This window comes from Grammomys surdaster, unplaced genomic scaffold, assembly GCF_004785775.1.
Source record: "Grammomys surdaster isolate TR1022 unplaced genomic scaffold, NIH_TR_1.0 126197, whole genome shotgun sequence".
Lineage (NCBI taxonomy): Eukaryota > Metazoa > Chordata > Mammalia > Rodentia > Muridae > Grammomys > Grammomys surdaster.
The window spans coordinates 1,353,498-1,374,956 of NW_021621002.1; the positions used below are offsets into that span (position 1 = coordinate 1,353,498).

Genomic DNA, 21,459 nt, shown 5'->3' on the forward strand with positions numbered 1-21,459 from the left:
TCATCCCTAGATTATTTATAGTGCTAACAAAAGAATGTATGAGTTACAAAGTAGTTGAATAATAATGATAACGGTTATAATGATATGTGATTGCTTTCTGAATATTGCTGAACTGTTGTCAGTTGAATCCATGCATGCGGCACCTGTGGTAGGAAGGGTTGTATGAATATTTAAGGTAGTTCAGAGGACCAGCATTTCAGACTGACGTAAGAACGAAGTAGGACATAAGACCATAAAGCAGGTGGTTGCTAGGGTAGTAGGAAGTTAGTGAAGAAACAGACAGGAATCACATGCTCCTACACTGCAGGCAAATGTAACTCAAGTCTGAGCCAAGTAAAATGTTAAAAGTATAGAAAAGGAAGACATTTTAGATGTACAAGGGCAATTAGGAGCCAGTTTTGGGCTGGAGGCTGCATCTTAATGTGGGAACTAGAGGGAAGATGTGGCCCAGCAAAGTGAGGCAGTGACTGAGGTGCCAGCGAAGGACACAATGAGACAAGGCAGATGGGTACACCTGAGTATGCGTGACTAGAAAATGGAAAGCTAGGGCTTTGGAAGGGGGTGGAGCTGGGGTCATATTATACATAAGGATGCTGAGGAAAGTATGTGAACAAAGATGTCCACATTCTGCAGAGCTACAGTGGGGGATACAGTAGATTCAAGAAGCAGAGTCTCACTGAAGTCATAGCAATTAAAGCAGGAGGATAAGGCATGAAACAGGCTAAGAGACAGGACTTGGTAGTAGATCGTTTCCCACAGAATGTTGTTTTAGGTTCCTAATGAGGAAGTGTTCTCTGCTCACCCATTCTCTCATTCAAATAAGAAACTTCCTTCAAGCTGTAGCTGCTAGAGGCCACACTCAAACAGAGTTCACCTGAAAGGCGGGTTGGAAATATAAAAGGGACAGAGGGACGAGAAAAACATGGAGCCAAGACCAAGTTCTCTGATCAAGGCTCAAAGTTTAGTATTCAGCACTTTGTATATATAGGGGAAGCCCACGGAACCCACCCTTTGTTCCAGCTGGATTATGTCGCAAGTCAAGGTCAGCAGGCAGTCTCTTCTTCTACGTTCCTGTAGGAAGTTGCAGATGCAGCCAGGGTGGACTCCACCTAGGTCCTATTACAATAGGTCTACTACAAGGTCTTTCTGGCCTGCTCAAGCAGTTACCAGGATTCTTTTATTTTTCAGCTGTTCCTCACTCTAGAGAGGCCTTTGTATCCATCTCCATGCTTCCCCCCTGCAGTAGAAGCCTGGCTGTTCCCACAGCTGGATGGAAACAACTGGATGGACAACTTTTGCATTTGATTTGAGGGACAACAGCAAACAATAGACTTATCACCAGTAACCTTGTCTCTCTGTGGGCTCCATGGTGGTATCTTTTTGTGATTATTTATGGCAGATAGGACCCCATGGAACCCATGTTTAACAACTATGGAGGTTTTCTGTTGCACTTGAAATAATATACGCTTTTAGAACGATAACCATGGCCTGAAGGGACTCGCGTTACTCACTCAGACTCCTTCTACCAGATCACTCACTGCACTTGGCAAAAAGCCGGTTTCTACACCCCACCCTTGTGAACCTTCCACTCTTCTGCCTCCCAGGCTCTTGTACTTGAGTTCTGTAGGACTTCCATCTTCTTACCTTCAAGACCTTCCTAATAGGTCCCTCTTGTGAGACTCTTCCAATTTTACACAGTGGCTCCTTCACAAACTGCATTACGGAAATAACATTCATTTGTTGTCTTGTTTCTTTTACTTTATCTAACTTTTGATGGAAAGACATTCTGTTTTGCTCACAGATGCCTCTAGCATCAGAAATATCACATCTCTGAACATGCCTTCTGTTGGTAGCCAACTCTGAGCAGAAAGCGGCTATCATCTTTGCAGCCATCTTGAGCCATATACCCTGACAAGAGACTTGTTTTCAACAGCCCACAACAGCTGAGCACACTCTGATAATTATCTCGATCCTTTCAATTAAGGCCAGGCAGTGTTGGCACACGCCTTTAATCCCAGCACTTGAGAGACTCAAGGCGAGACTTGAGGAGAGATATAAAAGGAGAGACTTGAGGAGAGAACAGGGTAGACTCCGTCTCCAGAGCAGACTCTGTCTCCAGAGCAGACTCTGTCTCATTTCCAGATCAGACTCCCTGTCTTGTCTCCATTCTTCCCGTCTCCGTCCCCACTCTCCCTCTTGTTAGACCCTGACCCACGGACCGGAGCAGCAGAACGGGCTGTTACAGCCTTCCAGATACCTGATCAGATAATTATTTTTCACGAAATAAGGTCATATCATCTTTTTATTGATTTTTCATTATAGATACATATGCATGTTTATATTTGTCATCCTCCACTAGGACACATGCTCTATCAGGGTAGAGGTCATATGTTACTCAGTGACCATAATACACCTCAGTCAGTTACATACTGGGTGCTTTCTTATTATGTAATCAACAAATATTAAAATATTCAGAGCTTTTAGGATACATAGGATTTGGATTCCCTTGTTACAGCTGCTCTTGGGCATTCCATTTTGTACGAAGATCATCAAACTCATTCTGGTCTAACAGAGACTTCTCTCCAACGTGACTGACTGCAGGACCCAGACCTGATTCTGCCATAGCTGGTGACTGTAGAGACATCCCTCCTCTGCTCTCAAGGTCAGAGGGACTAAGAGCAACCAGCTGAGTCACCCCTGAGCAGGGAGTCCACTGGCCATGGCTGCCAGGAAGGGCAGGCTCAGGGGACACAGTGTGGGTTTGAACACATGATCTCTGGCCATGCTTTCCTTCTGTCCAGTTGCATTGTGGCAGATTGCCACAGTGTTCAGGTAGCTCCTCACACAGGTCTAGCTGCTGAAAGAAAAGGCAAAATGGAGTGTGTAAGGAGCAGGACAGGAAGATAGGGAACCATGGTGACATCCCACACTGGTTAGTTCTTTATCAGCTTGACACAAACTAGAGTTATGTGGGAAGGAGACCCTCAATTATGAAAATGCCTCCAAAAGATTGCCTAAAACTGAATGCAGGAAGATCCAGCCTACTGTGGATGGGTAAGTGGTCCTGAGTTGTATAAGCAATCAGGCTGAGCAAGTGTTGGAGAGAAAGGCAGTAACCAGAGATTCCCCCATAGCCTCTGCTTCAGTTCCTGCTTCTAGGTGCCTGACTTGAAATACTGCTTTGGTTTTCCCTGATGGTCAACTGTAATTTGCAAGGCAAATAAAGCATTTGGTCTCCAAGTTGCTTTCAGCCATGGTGTTTTATCTTAGCAACAGGAAATAACTAGGACACATAGGGAGAAATGTATAGGTCCAGGATTCTGAGCTGCTTTTTCCATAGAGAAAGGCAGGAAACCAGATACTACTGGGGAAGGCCAAGTAGCTTACCAAAACAATGTGTTTGACAAAACATTTTACTGAAGACAATAAATAAACTATGCTTCCTTAGGGAGCATGAGTTCTATTCACCACTCACTCTTGACCCTAAATAACATCCCCCAGGAATCTATCTTATAAGTTTGTTTGGAGAAGAAAATTCATGATTTTTTAAACTTCTTTGTATATGTTTTAATTATGTACATATCTGCTTATAGTTGTCCAAGGAGTCAAGTAAAGGGTATTGAGGCCCCTAGAGGTGAAGTTATGGGTGGTTGGGAGCCACCAGTCCCAGATGCTGTGCACTGAACTTCTGCAAGAGGAGTGCTAACTCCTGAGTTATCTCTCTGGTCCATCTGTAAACTTTAACTTTGTTGTGAGCTTCTCTCTTTGAGCAGTGCTAAAGAGGGGGAGTTGGCTATTCACAACTTTCAGCAGTGAACCTTGAGAACCACATAAATCCTATGTGTACCGTCTAAAACAAACCTAAATGTGACTCTCCACATGTGAGCATGTCTTACTCTTTCCCTACATGTCCCTCAATTAACCCCTGTAGTTAAAATCTGTGCTAAAAAATATCTGTGATAAGCTCAAATTGTGATTCATGCTGCTTATCTTGGAATTTTTCTCTCTGATGAGGTCATGATTTCTGCTTTTACCTGAATGAAGGCCCTGGTGGGAAAGGGGGATGCTTCAGGTTACCATGGGCATGTGGAAAACACGGAGCAGAACTGTTCCTCTGTGTCCGCTGCTGGTGATAGAGATGTGTCATGTTTGCACTAAATAGCTACCCCAGACCTGCCAGAAAGGTATTTATGAGATGCAACAGTTCTGCAATGGGATCTGCAAGTCAGTAGCCAAGTTGAGTGGTGAGCTAGCTTATATTGGCTGAACAGGCCAGCTTCACGATGCTGGGATTCCTGTTCTTACATGGAAAAGGAGTAGTAGAACTTTTTCCTCCTTTGAATGGCAGGAGAAACCTTGGAGTAGCTGCAAACCTGAGCCAACCACCACTTGACAGGTCAAGGTCAATCTCCAGATGTGACCATATAACATGTACCACTATAGACTGAAACTGTCCCACCCCTGGCTTATTTGAAGCAGCTCTCCTACGAGTAGTAGGCTGTGGACATTCACACTGTGCATCTAGCCTGTGACATTCTCCACCACATCTCTTACCAGTAGGATCCCTTCTTTGATTTGCCTGGCTCTGTCTCCTAACTGAAAGGCCAGCTCTGCCACTTGCTGCCTCAGGGCCTCTCGTAAAGTCCTCAGGTGCTCAGCCTCTGCCCTGCTCGAAGACAATAGAAAAGAAAACTTCAAAATCACCACCAGTTAAAAAGAAATCCTACTGTGGTATAATTTATGTTCTATGTTTACCTATTTCAAGATGCAATACATTATAAGTTACCAAGTTGGGTAAGGATGACCACCATGCAGCTCTAGAATCAGGACACACAATACTCCCTGATAAGAATAGTACTTTTAAAACCTATCCCCACAGCCACAGGCAATAGGTGAATGCGTTGCTTCTGGTGATATTTTCTACCATGTGACAATAATGCACATTTCTAAACTCTGATACCCCCCCTGCCCAAGTCCCATTCCCATCAATTAAAGAAATCCTGCTGTCCTTTCCTGTCTTCACATTGGATCGCCCCTCTTCTGACCTTCTCAAATAGCCCCAATCTTTAATAATGAGCGTACCCATCTCTCCCAGCTCTCCCAGTCTCACACTGAGAAAGCACAACTAAGGCCATGAAAGCAAAGAGCCGGCCGATTTCTCATTAGCCTTGCTCATCATGCTCGTCCGGCCTGCCTGCCCTGATTACCTTCCCTTGCTCCAGGTGTGTGGTCTGGTACTTACTTTTATGCTTGGCTTAGATAATTACCTTTCCTCTTCTGACATGTCCCTGGGAAAGAGTGCCTGCCGTCCCATGAAGTGCTGCTCGATTTCCTCTAAGTGCTCCCGGAAACTCTGGCACACCATCTTCATGGTTTCCATCTCATAGACTGTGCACTGACAACAAAAACAACAACCCGAGAATGAATGGTGAACGTTCCACTAACATGGCTGGAGGAGTCTGCCTTTCTTCCCATTTGGAAATCACCTATTGCAAAGAAGCCCAAGTGCTAACATTAAAAGAGACCATGGAGGTCCAGCCCATGGCTTTGGAAGAAATTAGAGACTGTATTTGACTAATACAAAAAGGAGCAGTTGTTGAGGGGTACTTGGGTGAGAATTAGTTATGTCCATGGAAGCCCAGGCTAGTCCTAGACCATACAGAAATGTAAGGAGGTGGACAGAGAACAGGAAGAATCACCATAGGGCAGACTCACACTTAGAAGAATGACGATTCCTTTAATCTTGTTCAGTGTTGGTACCCAGTACTCCATTACTCTCAGCATCAACAACATTGATTTATTCTTGAATAAATACAAATGATTAAATGCTCATATGTATTTATTGAAGAAAATCAGCTTAGGATTTCTTTGTTGTTGTTACTAGTTTTTACTACAGTCCTTGAAGAGGGAAATCTAAAGGATCCATTTCTTCATCAAACAACACCAACTTTGAGAAATGTTTGACATCCATGCTCTCTAGGAGATAGAATTCAGACTTGAGCTCCTCATGGCCACACTTCCCATACTAGTCTTCCATGCTTGCTCTCTATTGGTGTTCCTGATTCAGTTTATTCTTGCAACCTAAGAGCTTTGGAATTACCCACAGCTAATAATTCTGACCTGTAGTGAGTTGACCAGACTCTGGCATAACATTTGGTCATCAGCCTAGGATGACTGTCATCTAATTAAGTGCCTCCCTAAGAAAGCTCAATGTTGCCAGAAATAATCATGCGCACATGCATGCACACACACACACACACACATACACACACACACCCTACTGTCGACCTTATTTAGATGCATTTAGGAATAACCACTTAATGTTGGGGACTTGTACTTGGAAAAAAAATGGTTCTTGCTCTCATCAAACATTGATTGCCTGTAGTCCTTCATCTAAAGGTAAGACCATTTTGATTTTTCCTCCATAAATGCTATCAGATAAATAGCTGAGGTTTTGGTAAGTCTTGTACAGGCTTCCAGGTTGTTGAGAGTTTGTGGGTGTAACGACCCTGTCATGTTCACATTGCCACACTGCTGGTATTTCAGTGTCTGGTTTGCACGATCTTTCCACCCTCTCTTCAGTGATGTTCCCTGAGCCTTAGAGTAGGGGTTATACGACGGATATCCTGTTTGGGGCTGGGTATCGTGAGGATCACTAATTCTCTGCATTTTGACTGGCTGTGAATCTCTCTAATAGACTCCATCTGCTGTAAAAAGAAGCTTGTGCTGAATAGCGCACTGAGTGAGCACTGTGAGGAGGCAGGCACAGCAGCACAAATGGCAGCCTTCCTTCTTAAGGGCTTACAGGTGCAAACATTGATGGCTATACGAACCAGAAGTGTCTTTCCTAAAGACCTGAGAGCCATTCCTATGAACTGAACTCAAACCCGAAGTCTCTGTGGGAGATGGGATTGTGTGGGTTTTGGAGAAGTAAGGAAACTTATTGGACTGCCAGGCCACAGAACCCACCATCCTCTGCTTCTGTTTCTGGAAAGTTCAGGATTTCTTTCTAAATATTTTTCCTCAAAATTCCCTGGTCAAGACCATGGAAGCTCGTTGATTACTGCTTTTACCTAGAAGTGTCTAAACTACAGTCAGCTTACAAACACATCTGTCCTTTTTCCATCTTCTGCTGCACTAGCTCCATTGAGCCCCTGTTCTCCTCCTCTCTCTCACCCTCTCCTTAAAATGCCCATAATACTCTTGAACAGATCAGAATGAAGTACAGTTCTTTTCTTTACTGTCAGAAGTTCCTAACTCAAACCTGTTTTCACCATGTTAATTGATGTCCTCTGTGTACCCTTGAACCACTGAGCCTAGTTTATCTGTGGGGCACTGTGCTGATTTGCTGATCTCTGATCAGCTCTCCCCTTGTTTTACAATCTCTATGGGATGATTCAACGCTTTACAAGCTGCAATGTGTCTAGCTAAAAGTCTGAATTTCCCAAGCTTCTCTGTCAAAGCTTATAGCCATAGAATGGAATCATAGAGGATATTCTGAGATTTTGAGAAGCAATCTTAATGAGCTTATTTGGCTGCTGGGCCATGAACTCCATCACCCTCTGCCTCAGTTTCTGGATGATCCAATAATGTTTTTCATCTTTATCCCCAAAATAACATGTCCAGATCATGGTCACTTTGTGATTATTATTTGACCTAGAAGTTTCATAATGGGAATATTAATCTAAAACGGATACTTTGATATAAAAACTCTACATTATTTTGTTTTATTTCATACTGAATGATGTATTTAGCTTTAACATGAGAGAACCTGACCCGTGGGAAGTCTTAGACACATACTGATGTTGGTAAGAACGCTTAGTATATTACTGAATTATGGCTCATAAAAATGGATATTATCAGGACTGGAGAGATGACTCAGCGGTTGAGAGCACTGACTGCTCTTCCAGAGGTCCTGAGTTCAATTCCCAGCAACCACATGGTGGCTCACAACCATCTGTAGTGGGAACCTATACCTTCTTCTGGTGTATCTGAAGAGAGTGACAGTGTACTCACATACATAAATAAATCTTTAAAAAATATAAAAAAAATGGAAACTATCTTAGAGTGCACATGAACATCTTTTGTACATAAATGTTTGATGTCTGTGATAAAAAAAATGCTATTTGTATTTTACATTTACACCACCTGATTGATCTTTTCCTTTCCAATATCTAATGAAGTCACTTCATGGAATGAAGCGAGATCAGACAGTATGAAGAGGCACCTGTCACTCAGAACGGAGCTGCTGAGTGTTTCAAGTCAATTTAGGTAACTACTTTCAAAGTCCAAGGAACAGCAAGGCCAGGCCATGGCAGCACAATGCTCAAGCAGGCTGATCATCATTACCACTGGGTTTCAAGCCTCAGTTGGATGTGTGTGGGTAACCCTCTGAGACTGGATGATAAGGACTATGGAGCTTGGATTCGGAGATTGCCGATGGCCAGTTGTAGCATCGTGGAAAATTCTGAAGTGCTGCCATCTCCTGGTTATTCAGAAATACACAATTTAGCCCAAGTACTAGAAAAAAAAAACATTTCAGAATAAAGGAAACCCTTGGCAAGGGTAATAACAGGGGTGTGTGTGTGTGTGTGTGTGTGTGTGTGTCTGTTGACATCTCTCTTTTTGTCCTAAGTAAAGTCTGGGTCAAACCCACGAGGTCTGTTCTACATTTGAAACCATTAATGTAAACTTCGACAGTAAGAATGGCAGTATAAAAACAAAACAGCATGAGCTTTCACTTGTGGGCAGGGGAAGCATTTTCAAGTCAAGATTTTTATAAAAAATTCCTCTGACTTTCAACAACTGCTCTGAATGTCTGTCACCTTGAGACAGATAGCATCCATCCCTATCTATAATCTTCATTTCACCCATGGCCTAGTTTCTGGTTATTTTTGTCCTTAATAGACTTCCTAACCCTAGCTATTCCATGGGGTTTATCTTAAAGCCACATTGCCTGCAGAATCTTTTCCCAGGCTTTACAGGTCCAGTCAGGCTCACTCACAACACACGTTGCTTTCCTTTTCCACTCTTCAAGTTTCTTGACTTACACCCCGCTCATGTGCTTATCTACATGTGTGTTCAGGCATGTGTGTGTGTGTGTGTGTCTGCAAACAAACACACACTGTAAGTGTATATGACCACATTAATTTACTGTTTCCATTATGTGTGTATTTCTTAACCTTTAAAGGAAGAAAAATGCATGACCAACGTAGTAAAACTGTGGAATACCACTTCAGCCAAATCAATTACCTTTGTCTTTTCTGTATAATTACAACTTTGTTTCTTGTTGTGGTTATGTGTGTCCATGTTCATGTTTGTGCAGGTGTGTGTGTGTGTGTGTTGTGTAAGTAGAGGTTGACATTAAGTATTATTTGTCGCTTATTTTGGGGACAGGCTCTCTAGATAAACCTGTAGCTCACCTATTTAGCTAGAATGGCTACTCATTAAGCTCCAGGGAATCCATCTGTTTCTGCACCATCACCTCAGCACTAACCTACAGGTGCTTGTCCCCAGCACACATCCAGCTTTTTATGTGGACACCGAAGATACAAACCCAGATCCTCATGCGTGTGCAGCAAAGCAATTTACTGAGTCATCTTCTCAGCCCCTGATAATGCCAGACTCTAGGAGGATGAGGGCTAATGTATCGTGAGGCAAGGGGCAAGATAGGAAAGTTCACATTCAATCAACTGATATTGACACCTATGTACCAGTGTGAGGATGATGATTATACACAAAGGATCCCAAAAACCTTTTGATGTTATAGTGCCAAATGAAAGAGAACATCTCTTTCCAGATGCCAAATCATTCCAGACAGCTAGAATTACGTAAGTCCAAGGCCCTCTTCGACAGAAAGAGGCGAGAGAAGATCACTGGTTCACATCCAGGGAAACCCCTGGACCAAACTCAGTCTCTGTCACTATCATAAGCAGCGTCCTTAACTTTGAGCCAGCTTTGGCCTGAGTTTTTCTGGGTCTCATCAAAATGACAGTGACACAATTGTCTTCTAGATTCTCATTTTACTAATACATGCTTACTATTTTTCTTAACACTGCCAAGAGATATTTATATTATTTTCAATTGGTAAGGATGATGTGTTCAGAAAACAGATTTAGTATTCTATCCCAGCATCATGATTACCAAATGACATTGGATATGTCTTGAAGGACTTTCTCTCCTGAAACTTTTAACATAATTTTGATTGTATTCTTGTTATTTTAAACAAAACATAAGACTAAACGTCATTTGACTTATACATCTTTGTAAAATGTATCCTTGAGATGAGGTCTCATTATGCAGCCTTTAGCACTTGCTATGTTGACCAGACTGACCTTGGATTTGTAATGATCCTCCTGCTTTAATCTCCTGAGTAATGGCGTTATAGAAATGTGCCACCATAAGTGAACCAGGCTTTCATTACAGAAATAGACGTACTTATTTATATGGCCTAATTGTTTGTATAGGATCTAAAATGGCACCTTCTTTAGCTAACTTTCAAGTCTAACATATTGTCATATAAACTACATAGTCATGTAAGTGCTCATTCTTCTAGAGTTATGATTTTTTTCAATCTTGACAACAATGACATATTAAACCAAATAGTGCTCTGTGGTGGGGCTGTCCTTTGCACGTACGGTAGCATGTTCGACAGAATCTCTGATCTGTACCTATCTGCTGCCAGTAACAGCCACTTGTCTTCCAGGGGTGACAAATAAAGATGCCTCCAAAGACTGGCAATGTCACCTGATGTAAGTCCAGAGTAGGGAGTGATTCACAAGAGAAGAACACTTCCTTAGAGTACTTATAACTCTCAATAAGTGAGCATGGCAGTGATTTTTCTATTCTCCTAGATTTTATTTTATTTATTTTGATACTGAAAATTGAGGTACCTAGGCATTCTACCACTGAGCTGTTTTCCATGTCCATTTTCCAGGATTTGGTTATTTGGACCCCAGGATCCCAACTACACATCAGCCTTTGCTCTTTTCTTCTACTGAATAAGATTCCCAGAGTTGATTACAAAGCCTAGATGAAGCTCTCTATGAGCAATACAACCTTTATTTTGGCACATTCTTAAATATTCTAAATTTATGATGTCTTGCGATCTGAAAATTAATTTCTCAGTTTATGTTAGGCCTATGTAGAGTTATATATGTTAGAAGTTCACATGATAATTTACTTTATTTCAGTCCAGTTTTTTTTTTTATTTACAAATGACATAGGACTTGCCACACATTAGAAACCCAATGAATATTTATGGCATCTAAGAAAATGAAGATTAGAGGACACAGTATAAGTTAAATGTTTATAATGGACATTCAGTACCTTTTCTTATGGAATTAAAGGATAGAAGGAAACCCCTGGGCCCTGGACCATGGCACTGAGTAAGCCAGTTCCTCTGTACTGTCCATAAACACCTCTAACCCTGTATCATCAATACCCTTTACTTTTTGTACATGAAATTTCAGATGTTATACTCTTAAAGGTTTATTTGACAGTTATCCTGGAAGACCTAGACTACTCCCACCTTAGAAACACTTAAAAGGACCATTAGAATAAGTCATTATAGACAAGTTGATGAATCGGGGATTAGGTTGACATTATTCAGTGTTCCGTAACCCCAGTACTCATGTTTAAATCAGTTACCAAAGGTTGACCAGATGTCCCTTTATATGATACCAGAGGTTCAAGTAATACATCAATAATAAAAGAGTAACACAAATTAATGACTAGAGCCATACCCCTCAATTAATATTAACTTGAGCTTTCTCTGTGTTTAATATTGCATTGAGTCTTTAAATATGTTGAGTGCTTTATTTCATCCTCACACAATTTTGTGATAATGGAATAAGTCAAATTCCTACATATATGTGCATATAAATGGATGCATACAGGAATTCATATGTATATATATATATATATATATATATATGCATTTTTTTTCATTAAACCCAGGGCCATAAGCAAGTACTTAGCCACTGAGCTACATTCATAGTCCCCATCCCACTGTTTTACATGACTGCCCCAGAGACTCTAAATGGCCCAGACAAGATTATATAGCCTGCTGAATTTAAAAGTTAGAATTCTCAGATTTACTGACTTGAAGATGAGACAGGTAAATTAAATATTATAACCTTGAATGTGTGAATGTATCTCATAAACTATAAAATATTCAACAAACATGACTAATATTTGGAAACAAGAGGTATGCTCTGAGTTTTCTCTGCTGTAAAACAAGATAAATACTATCCTTTTAGTGTCAGAGTCAGGTTGGTGCATCTACCTTCCCTGGTGGTAGAGGAAACACTTACAGAACACAGATCTCTCACAGTAGTGTCTTGGAGTATTTTCAACGTCTTCATGAACTGGACTTTAGGATCTTCTGCATGTGAATACAGGAAATGCCTGCAAATAGAAGGTTCTGGGCCAGGGCTTTGCCTCCTGCACTGGCAGTTGGGACAGTGATGACAGCAGGCACAACAGTGGGAAGGTGTGGTATGGCAGATGCCTGTTGGGGAGGTACTAGGAAAACCTGTATCCAAGGAGATGGATTTGGTAAGGGGCCAGGATCCATGAATTAAGTCATTATGTGAGGGCCTGAGCTTGCATTCATATGCATAAGTCTGAACAGCAACATCGTTGACCTGCCTTGTTTCTGTCTGCAGTCTTAGGTCTGTGGTATTAAGAGGGTCACACGGAGTGCATTCAAAAGCTGTTCCTTTATTATAGGTCCCCAGGTCTGCAACCCTCTGAGCAGCTGACACCAGATTGGAGGACATCTGGGTTGTCATAGACCAAGAGCTGGCAGCATTTGAGTCAGTGGGAACATCTCCAGGTGGCTTATCAAGGTGGGGAATTGACTTATCAGAGGTTTGAACAAGGTCACCTTTCGAGGGCATGGCTCCTCTGTGCCGGTGAGAGTGCTGTGCTGGCCTCTCTTGCACCCGTGAGCTTTGCTTGGTGTCAGGGCAGACTTTGCTGTTGTCCTCTGTTCCAGGGAACTCAGAGTCCACATGATAGAAATTGTCTGGAGTCTGATCAATCCTGGGTGACCTTGGTGATTCAAAGTGATGCCTTTGTGTCAGCATTTTTCCAGTACCCTTATGGACTAGAGACCTATCTTCCTTTTCTGTGACATGAGTCACCATGACCCCCATTGCATTATTACATGTAGAAGTGACCACAGTTCCGGCAACACTCTCTGGGTGTTCTCCCGCCATGACAGTCTTGGTGAGGGTCATATCTAGGTTGATTATTTCTGGTGGTCCTTCCATGGCATTGAGTTGAAGCTCCTCTTCCATCACAGATGCTTTTTCTTCCAGGGTACACCTATCTTGGCTTAACAAGGATGAGCTTGTCATGCTCTTGGATTTAGAGCCATATGACTCTTGCTGAGTACCTTGCCATGATGCTGGGCTATGACTCTGATCCATTGGTTTGCAACCTCTGCAGACAGTGGGACTTTGGATGCCTGTCAAGGAAGATACCTGCAGGAGAAACCAACATGGAAGATAAATCAGGAAGTTAGGGCAGGCCAGTGACACAAAAGTCTTGATCACAGGCTACAAACTTGGAATTTTATCAGATTATTATGTCACCCAGCACCAGTTCCCCATGAATTTCAGCTCATTGTTTAAAAAAATCAAAACAAAAGGGAAAGGAACGGAAAGGTGAGCATCATGGCACTTGGTATGCTGTGACTCTTTATTCTTTGCCGAGAGAGAGGGAGAGAGAGAGAGAGAGAGAGAGAGAGAGAGAGAGAGAGCGAATGAGAGTATTGTGGTCTTTAAAACTTTCCATGATGGGCACTATAGTTTTGTCTTTCCAAGTTCTCCAGGACTGAGTAAATAATTGGGGTTGTGTGGTTGATAGGCGTAAAGAGTGTAAAGTACTCAGTCAGGGCCCCATTCCAACCTCTTTTACCTGGAGGGGCTGGAGCTCTGGCAGCTCCTCCAAAAACCCGCTGCTGTCAGACTGACAGCTGTTTGTTCTGTCCACTCGGGTGCCTGTGTGAAGAAAGAGACCTGGACATTAGGGAAATGAAATCATCCTGCCCACAAGACTGAGAGTAAATCTTCCCCATGACTAGCACGTTAGAGATCCTGCATGCTGACCATTAATGACCCAATGGGAAACTTCCAAGGACATCTTTTCTCAAGTGTCAGAAAGGACAGGTAAAACTGCATCTATATCTTCCTGAACCTGTAAAACATGGAGCAGTGGAAGAACTCACTTCTTAAATTGTAATAGGATTGTTTGTGAGCTGAACTTTTACTAAGGACAAAAAAAATACAGATGTCTCCAACTGTCACATTAATATAACCGCAATATCTTCCTATGTTATATGTTTACATATATGTTATCTTCCTTTTGACTAAGTTTTAGCTACAAACTCTCTCCTAGCTTTCCATGGCTCTAAATTGAAGACTACAAGGCCATGTAGCTTTTGTTTCCACAAAACACTGGACAGGGCAGACAAAGAACATTGCTATATGGACAGGCTAGGATTTGCGGACATCATTTGTACATGTTGTGTTGTATTGTGCCATATTGTGTTGGGTTGGATTGAAAGAATAGGTGCCTGATAGCAAGTCCCTGTACTAAAGATTAAACTATGGCATTTTATTTTGAGGTGGGGATCTCATATATTCTAGGCTGGCCTCAAATCCACCAGGTAGCCAAGCCAAGGATGATCTTAAACATCTTATCCTCCTGTCTCTGCCTCCTGGATGCTTGGACTACAAGCTTCTACTATCCAATGTTTTGTGCAGTGTTGTGAATTAAATCTAGTACTTCATGCATGCTAGGCAAACCACCCTGCTAACTGTATTTCACTTCAGCCCCAAGTACTGGATTCCCATTTTTCTCTAGCAACACTTGCTTACACTAGAAGACTTTGTCTTCTTTGGGAAAAGAGACTAAGGATACATTTGGAAGTTGGTAAAAAAGGATGATTGTTGATATATATATTCATATATATATATATATATATATATATATGATGCTTAAATATCTAGTACCTAAGTGAGAAATATGTAATTTTCCATTACTTAGACACATAACTACTGAAGAGAAGTTCAAAGATCTTAGCCACTGCTTATGTTTTCCAGCCTTGAGGATGTCTCCTTTAACAGCAATGCCTTCTCTCTGTAGGGCTGTCTTCAGCAAGTCTTAATGTTATTTGAGTAGAAATGGTCTCTGAGGTGGTCCAAGCAGCTCATATCCGGCTCATTTGCCCTGTGGTTAAAGCAGGAAGAAACACACTGGCCTTCCTACAATTCGGAAGTTCAAACCTTGTATTCTTTAATTTAGACTCAAGACATTTAAAAGCTAGAAACCAAGAAACAAAGGCATTTCACAGCTGAACCTGGGTGGGATTGAGGAACTCAGTGGAAAAAGTTGAGGGAACAATTTCTCTGATATAGACATCACTTCTTGATGTGTTTTTGAGAATGAAATATGGAAATTTTCACCCAAGATCAACCTTAAAAGGACTTTTGCTCTTGGCAAGCTGGAGTAATAGAGGCCAGAATTTCTCTTCCTCCTGTAACAATTGAATACTGTACAAAACACATGAATAATAGTTTTTGTTTTGTTTGAAGACAGCAGGCAGCAACTCATGAGAGCAATTGCTGAGAAGCAGGCTCAGTGATGTGAGCCCCATGATTATCCAGATTTCTGTAGCTAGTGTACAAGTCTCAGTATAAGGACAGAAACTCATGGAGAATCTTACAGGACACATTTAATAAAGGAAGTAGAGGTAAGACTTCAGCAAAATTGAGCCATCTAGAGTTTGCAGGACAGCATGAGAAAAAAGGAAAGTCCTATGGAGAATAAGTTCTTGGATCCTTCTTGAGCTATACTCCAGCATAGGGGAGGAACCATCTAAAATAATTGAAGGAAAATAGGACTCAAAATTAGTTAGGTCCAAAAATATTGTATGATTCTACCCACTGTATTGAAAAATTTCATATAGCACATTGAAGGTCTTAACTCAGAGGTGAGAAGTAAGTAGCCCGAGAAGAACATTGTTCTGGTTCTTCATGTTCTCTTAAAATAAGAGTCCACTATTAGATTCAGTGTATCTGGTTTTATGTTGAGATCCTTGATCCACTTGGACTTGAGTTTTGTGCAAGATGACAAATATGGATCTATTTTCATTTTTCCATATACCAACTGCCAGTTAGACTAGCACCATTTATTGAAGATGCTTTGTTTTTTTCCATTGTATACTTTTGGCTTCTTTGTCAAAGATCAAGTGTCCATAAGTGTGTAGTTTTATTTCTGGGTCCTAAATTCTATTTCATTGATCAATGTGTCGGTCTCTGTACCAATACCATGCTGTTTGTTTGTTTGTTTTTTTAATCATTATTGCTCTGTAGCTTGAGGTCAGAGATTTCCCCCAGAAGTTCTTTTATTGTTAAGAATTGTTTTCGCTATCTTGTTTTTTTTTTTCCATATGAAATTGAGAATTGTTCTTTTCATGTCTTTGAAGAATTATGTTGAAATTTTGATGGGGATTGCATTGAATCTGTAGATTGCTTTTGGTAGGTTGGCAATTTTTACTATGTTAATCCTACCAATCCATGAGCAGAAAATGTCTGTTTCATTTACACAATGGACTACTATTCAGCTATTTAGAATGAGGACATCATGAGTTTTGCAGGCAAATAGATAGAACTAGAAAATATTATCCTTAATTAAGTATCTCTGACCCAAAAGGACATGCATGATATATACTCACTAATAACTGAATATTAGCCAAAAAATTACAGAATGCCCAGGATAAAATCCACAGAACTCAAGTAGACCCAAGTGAGGATGCTTCAATCCCACTTGGGAGAGAGAATAAAACAATCACAGGGGGCAGAGGGAGGGAAGGAACTAGGTGGGAGAGGGGAGGAAGAAAGGCAGGGGAAAAGGGAAACATGATTAGATATTGGTGGTGGAAATCAGGAGTGAAGACCTAAGGGCCAGCAGAATGAATGGAAATATACAACCTCGGAGGAGGTTGGGAGGTGGGAAGGTGGGAGGTGGGAGGTGGGAGGACCCTCCAGTGGGAGGACCCTCCAGGATGTACCAGAAATCTGGGAGGTGAAAGAATATCAAAACTCAGAGAGGGGCCTTAGATGAAATTTCAACGATGGGGAGAGGAAACTTGTAGAATCCATCTCCAGTAGAAAGACAGGACATCAAGTTGAGGGTTGCGGTTGCCATCCCACAGTCAAAAACTCTGACTCAGAATTGTTCCTGTCTAAAAGAACTGCAGGGACAAGAATGGAAAAGAGACTGAGGGAAAGGAGGTCCAGTGACCAGCCCAAATTGGAACCCATCTCAAGGGGAGGCTCCAAGGTCTGACACTATTACTGATGCTACGATGCACTTACAGACAGGGCCTAGCATGGCTGCTTTCCAAAAGGCCCAACAAGCTGTTGGCTGAGACAGAAGCAGACACTTACACCCATCCAATGGTCTGAAGTCAGAGATCCCTATGGTTGAACTAGGAAAAGGCTGGAAGAAGTTAAGGAGGAGGGCAACCCCATAGGAAGACCATTAGTCTCAACAAACCTGGACCTCCAAGATCTCCCAGACAATAGCCACCAACAAGGCAGAATACACCAGCTGAAATAAGGCTCTTGACATATATACAGCAGATATATGTCAGATAGCTGCCTGGTCTGGCCTCAATGAGAGATGCACCTAACCCTAGAGAGACTTGAGGCCCCAGGGAATGGGGAAGCCTGGCAGAATTTGGGAGCCTATTGGGGTGTGGGGATATCTTCTTGAAGATGGGGGAGGAGGAATGGGATGAGGAACTGTCAGATGGAAGAATGGATGGGGGAAATAAGGTCTGGACTGTTAAAAAAAGATTAAAGATAATAATAATAATAATAATAATAATAATAAAATAATAAGACTCTAATATATCAGAGTACATTTCCTGGTAACTCAACTCTGCCTCAGAAGTAAACTCAAGAATAGCCTTTTAGGATTGGAATGCACCAATACTTACCACATGCAAAATTAAATCCACACCACTTAGCATCTACTACAAGATCCCAGGTATGTCAAATGTGTTCCCATCCCCTTCAATGCATAGTTCCAAACCTATGGTCACATAGACTGGCTTTATGAAACTCTGTGTCATACAACACAAGACAACAACAAAAAAGACAGTAATGTGGGAAAGATTAACAAGAAAGAAGGGGGGAGAGAGATAAGAGCAGGTGGGGAAGAGTAATCAAAATAGGTTATATATAGGAAGGAAATTGTCAATGAAGGACTATAATTAACTATAAAAGACACAGGTAAATGTGACCCAAACAGGGAGGGGAAACACCAACAAATGGAAACAAGCAAAGAATTGATGCTGATGTTAGAATGATCAGTCAAGGACATTATGACTATATGCCATAAGGCCAAGAATCCAGAAAGATGATGAATTGTGTTAAGTGCAAACATTAATGGTGTGTGTGTGTGTGTGTGTGTGTGTGTGTGTGTGTGTGTGTGTGTGGTAAAGACCTAAATCAAACAAAAAATGAAAACTATACTGCTTATGATAGTTTATAATCAATAAGATTAAAAGCAAATTAAGGATTGTATAATAAAAACAATGAATGAAAGAAAGACAGGACTATAGAAATGATCCCAAATCAAATTTGCATATGGAAAACAAGATTTTAAGTGATGAAAATCACACCAGTACACCATACGACCTCTCTGAGTGGATGGATATTTTAATAACTGGAAAACTCCAAAGAGCATGGAGAACCCTTGAAATGTTTGACAGAAACAAGCCCCTGGCACACAGAACATGAAGAAATCTATACCACATCAGAAACAAATTATTTAATACCAACAACGAAGAGAAAAAGTCTTAAAATCCACCCAACTGGAGAGGCATATTATATACTTAACAATAAAAGCAGGAGGAGAATTAGCTTTGAGGATAACTCAGGGAAATGATAGGGGAGTGATTCCCTTGAAGGACAGACAGAGAAGAGCCTGAAAGGAAGCATCAAACACATGTTTCAAAAGGTTTAACTCCTTTCCAAGATTATTGAAGATGGGGCAAACCCAGTGGTTGAGTAGTTGCCTAGCATTGTTAAAGCCTTGGGTTTGATCCCTGCAGTGGGGAGAAATTGACTATATTAACAAAAAAGATAACAATATAGCAATGGGCTTATTATGAAAACCCTATGTGTCTATGAAAATAAGTACTATTATAACATGTAGCAGGTTATGTGGAAAGAGCTGATCAAGTAAACACCCTCAAGTACAACATTCAATTGTTATAGAACATTTAACACTAGTAATAGAATATTTGCTTGTTAACTATCAATGAAAATAATAAATATTTATTTATTATTAGAGATTTATAATGCTTAATATTTGTAGGACATATTTGACATAGTTGCTCTTGTTAAAATCAAATTCAACCAGCATTAAAACTTGTCAGACAACATGAAAGGCAAGTGGGATAGTTGTCAGGGTTGAAGGTTTTGGTGGAGAGTGGAAGAGTTGGTAGAGAAGAGGGCAGGGCATGAGTTAACCAAGGGGACATGCAGATGCTTAACGAGCATCCACTCGTTCCGTTCAAAATATATTACATTTACAACATGCAATGCATTAATTCAAAAACGTATTATAAAGAATAGTAGTTTGAACAGACGTGGCTTTCTGAGTAGAAAATGCCACTCCAAGATGACATTAGTTCTTATATGAAAATCTTGGTGTTGGGCACAGGGTATCTTTTTAGACGTGTTACTGGACGGAGGCCCCAGAGTTACACAAAACAAAACAACCCTGTGGGTTATTGCTATTGTTATTGGCTAGCCATTACAACTAGATGGTAAGTCCCTATTGATGAAAACACTCACTGTGGATGTAGGACATATAGAATTCAATTTGTACCAACTAGAGAACTCTCTCCCTGATGGTTAGCTGACATAGTGGCAGAGGGTGCAATGTCAGTTGTTGAAAGAGAAAAGAAACATCAGTGGTCTTTACCAAATGTGGACCCTACATGCTGATGTGCCCATTGGAGCAATAGAGGCATGATGATTAGATAAGTCGCCTCTTTCTGATTGGATCTGGGGCCTGCTCCACAGGAAGGATTTATCTCTCGAACTGTAAATCTGGTCAAAAATCCATGACGAGCGGATCATAGGGTCCAAGAGGGAAAAGTTACTAGTGTTGTTTGTCTAAACGGTCATGTTGTCAAATGATTTTCTTAAGATATATGTTTATTTCCACAGATTTGCCTTGCTTGTCTGAGAGCTGATACAGAGACACGTAACAGGTCAAAATGTCACGTGTAAGTCACCGCGAGTATTCAGCTCTGGATGAATCATCTATATTAACCTTATGTCCTCCTCCATCCCACAGTATTGAAGGCTCAGGAACATCACAGAAGAAGGAACAAAAAGAATGTAAGAGCTGGTAAGATTTAGAGCCATGAAATGCTCGAGTCTGCATTCTTATTGCAAACGTCAACCACAGCAGCGATAATCTGCGCAAGATCCAGGCTGTCAAAATTTCAGCATGGATGGGAGAAGAGCTCTTTGACAATCGATGACTGCTCAGGGAGGGAGAGTCACTCTTCTTTGTGGACATGCCCTATAGGTAGGTCGCCTATGCCTTCATACACTGATCTGCATGTGGGCAGCATTAGTTGGACTCAGGGAGTTTCTAACAATAACAACAAAAGAAATGAGATTCGGTGGATCCCAGGGAACACTGAAGGGAGGTAGTAGTGAATGAATAGGGTTGAAACACATTATTTTAGATGCATGAGATTTCAAGGAGTAATGAAATAAAAAATACTGTTTTTCAAAAAACTTCAAGTACTTTTGAGGTTAGAAAGGAAATAACCTATTTTTTAATTTATGTAATCTATGTAAATTATGTGATAATTGTTATAATAACATTGAAAAAGCTTTGTGTAGATTTTCTAATATTTTTCACGTAATGCACTGACCACTTTACCTATCCATTCAACATCGGAGTAAGCAGACCATCCCTGAACACACTCCACATGAGCTTTCTATTTCAAAATACCTTCTGTGTTTCAGGTCCCCGGACAGTCTGTTTCACCCCAGGAGACCCTGACCATAGATACTCAGTAAGCAGAACTAATTTCCACATCTCCTTCATCACCCCTGACCTATAGCATTAAGAGCAAAAACTCCTAAGTAAGGGAACTTAAGACATAGGGGAGGTAAGGCAAAACAGGATGCGGAGCCTCTGGACAACACTGCTACTCACTTTTCCAGAAAAATTTCAAGATTCTTGTTCTGGAACAGGAGCTGCAAGTGTGATTCATGATGATTGACAGCTACTATGATCCTTGCCATGCTCAGAGGAAGCAATGTATTCTGCCATTAAACCAACATCTGCCCATACAGAAGACTAGTCTCTAACAACCTACGTCTGTGGGTGACTAGTTTCAAGAAA

At 41.2% G+C, this 21,459-nt stretch overlaps 1 protein-coding gene across 1 annotated transcript in view; it reads right to left on the bottom strand.

The window, feature by feature from the left end:
* Nucleotides 1-2,450: 2,450 nt before the first annotated feature.
* The window catches only part of Itprid1 (ITPR interacting domain containing 1), a 100,728-nt gene continuing 81,719 nt past the window's right edge, over nt 2,451-21,459 (bottom strand). The window contains exons 9-13 of the mRNA XM_028758407.1: nt 13,927-14,009; nt 12,315-13,490; nt 5,268-5,395; nt 4,555-4,666; nt 2,451-2,857 (exon numbers count right to left, since the gene is read on the bottom strand). Of these exons, the coding sequence (XP_028614240.1) occupies nt 2,510-2,857; nt 4,555-4,666; nt 5,268-5,395; nt 12,315-13,490; nt 13,927-14,009 (1,847 nt within the window). The 3' untranslated portion in view covers nt 2,451-2,509. The remainder of the gene's footprint in view (nt 2,858-4,554; nt 4,667-5,267; nt 5,396-12,314; nt 13,491-13,926; nt 14,010-21,459) is intronic.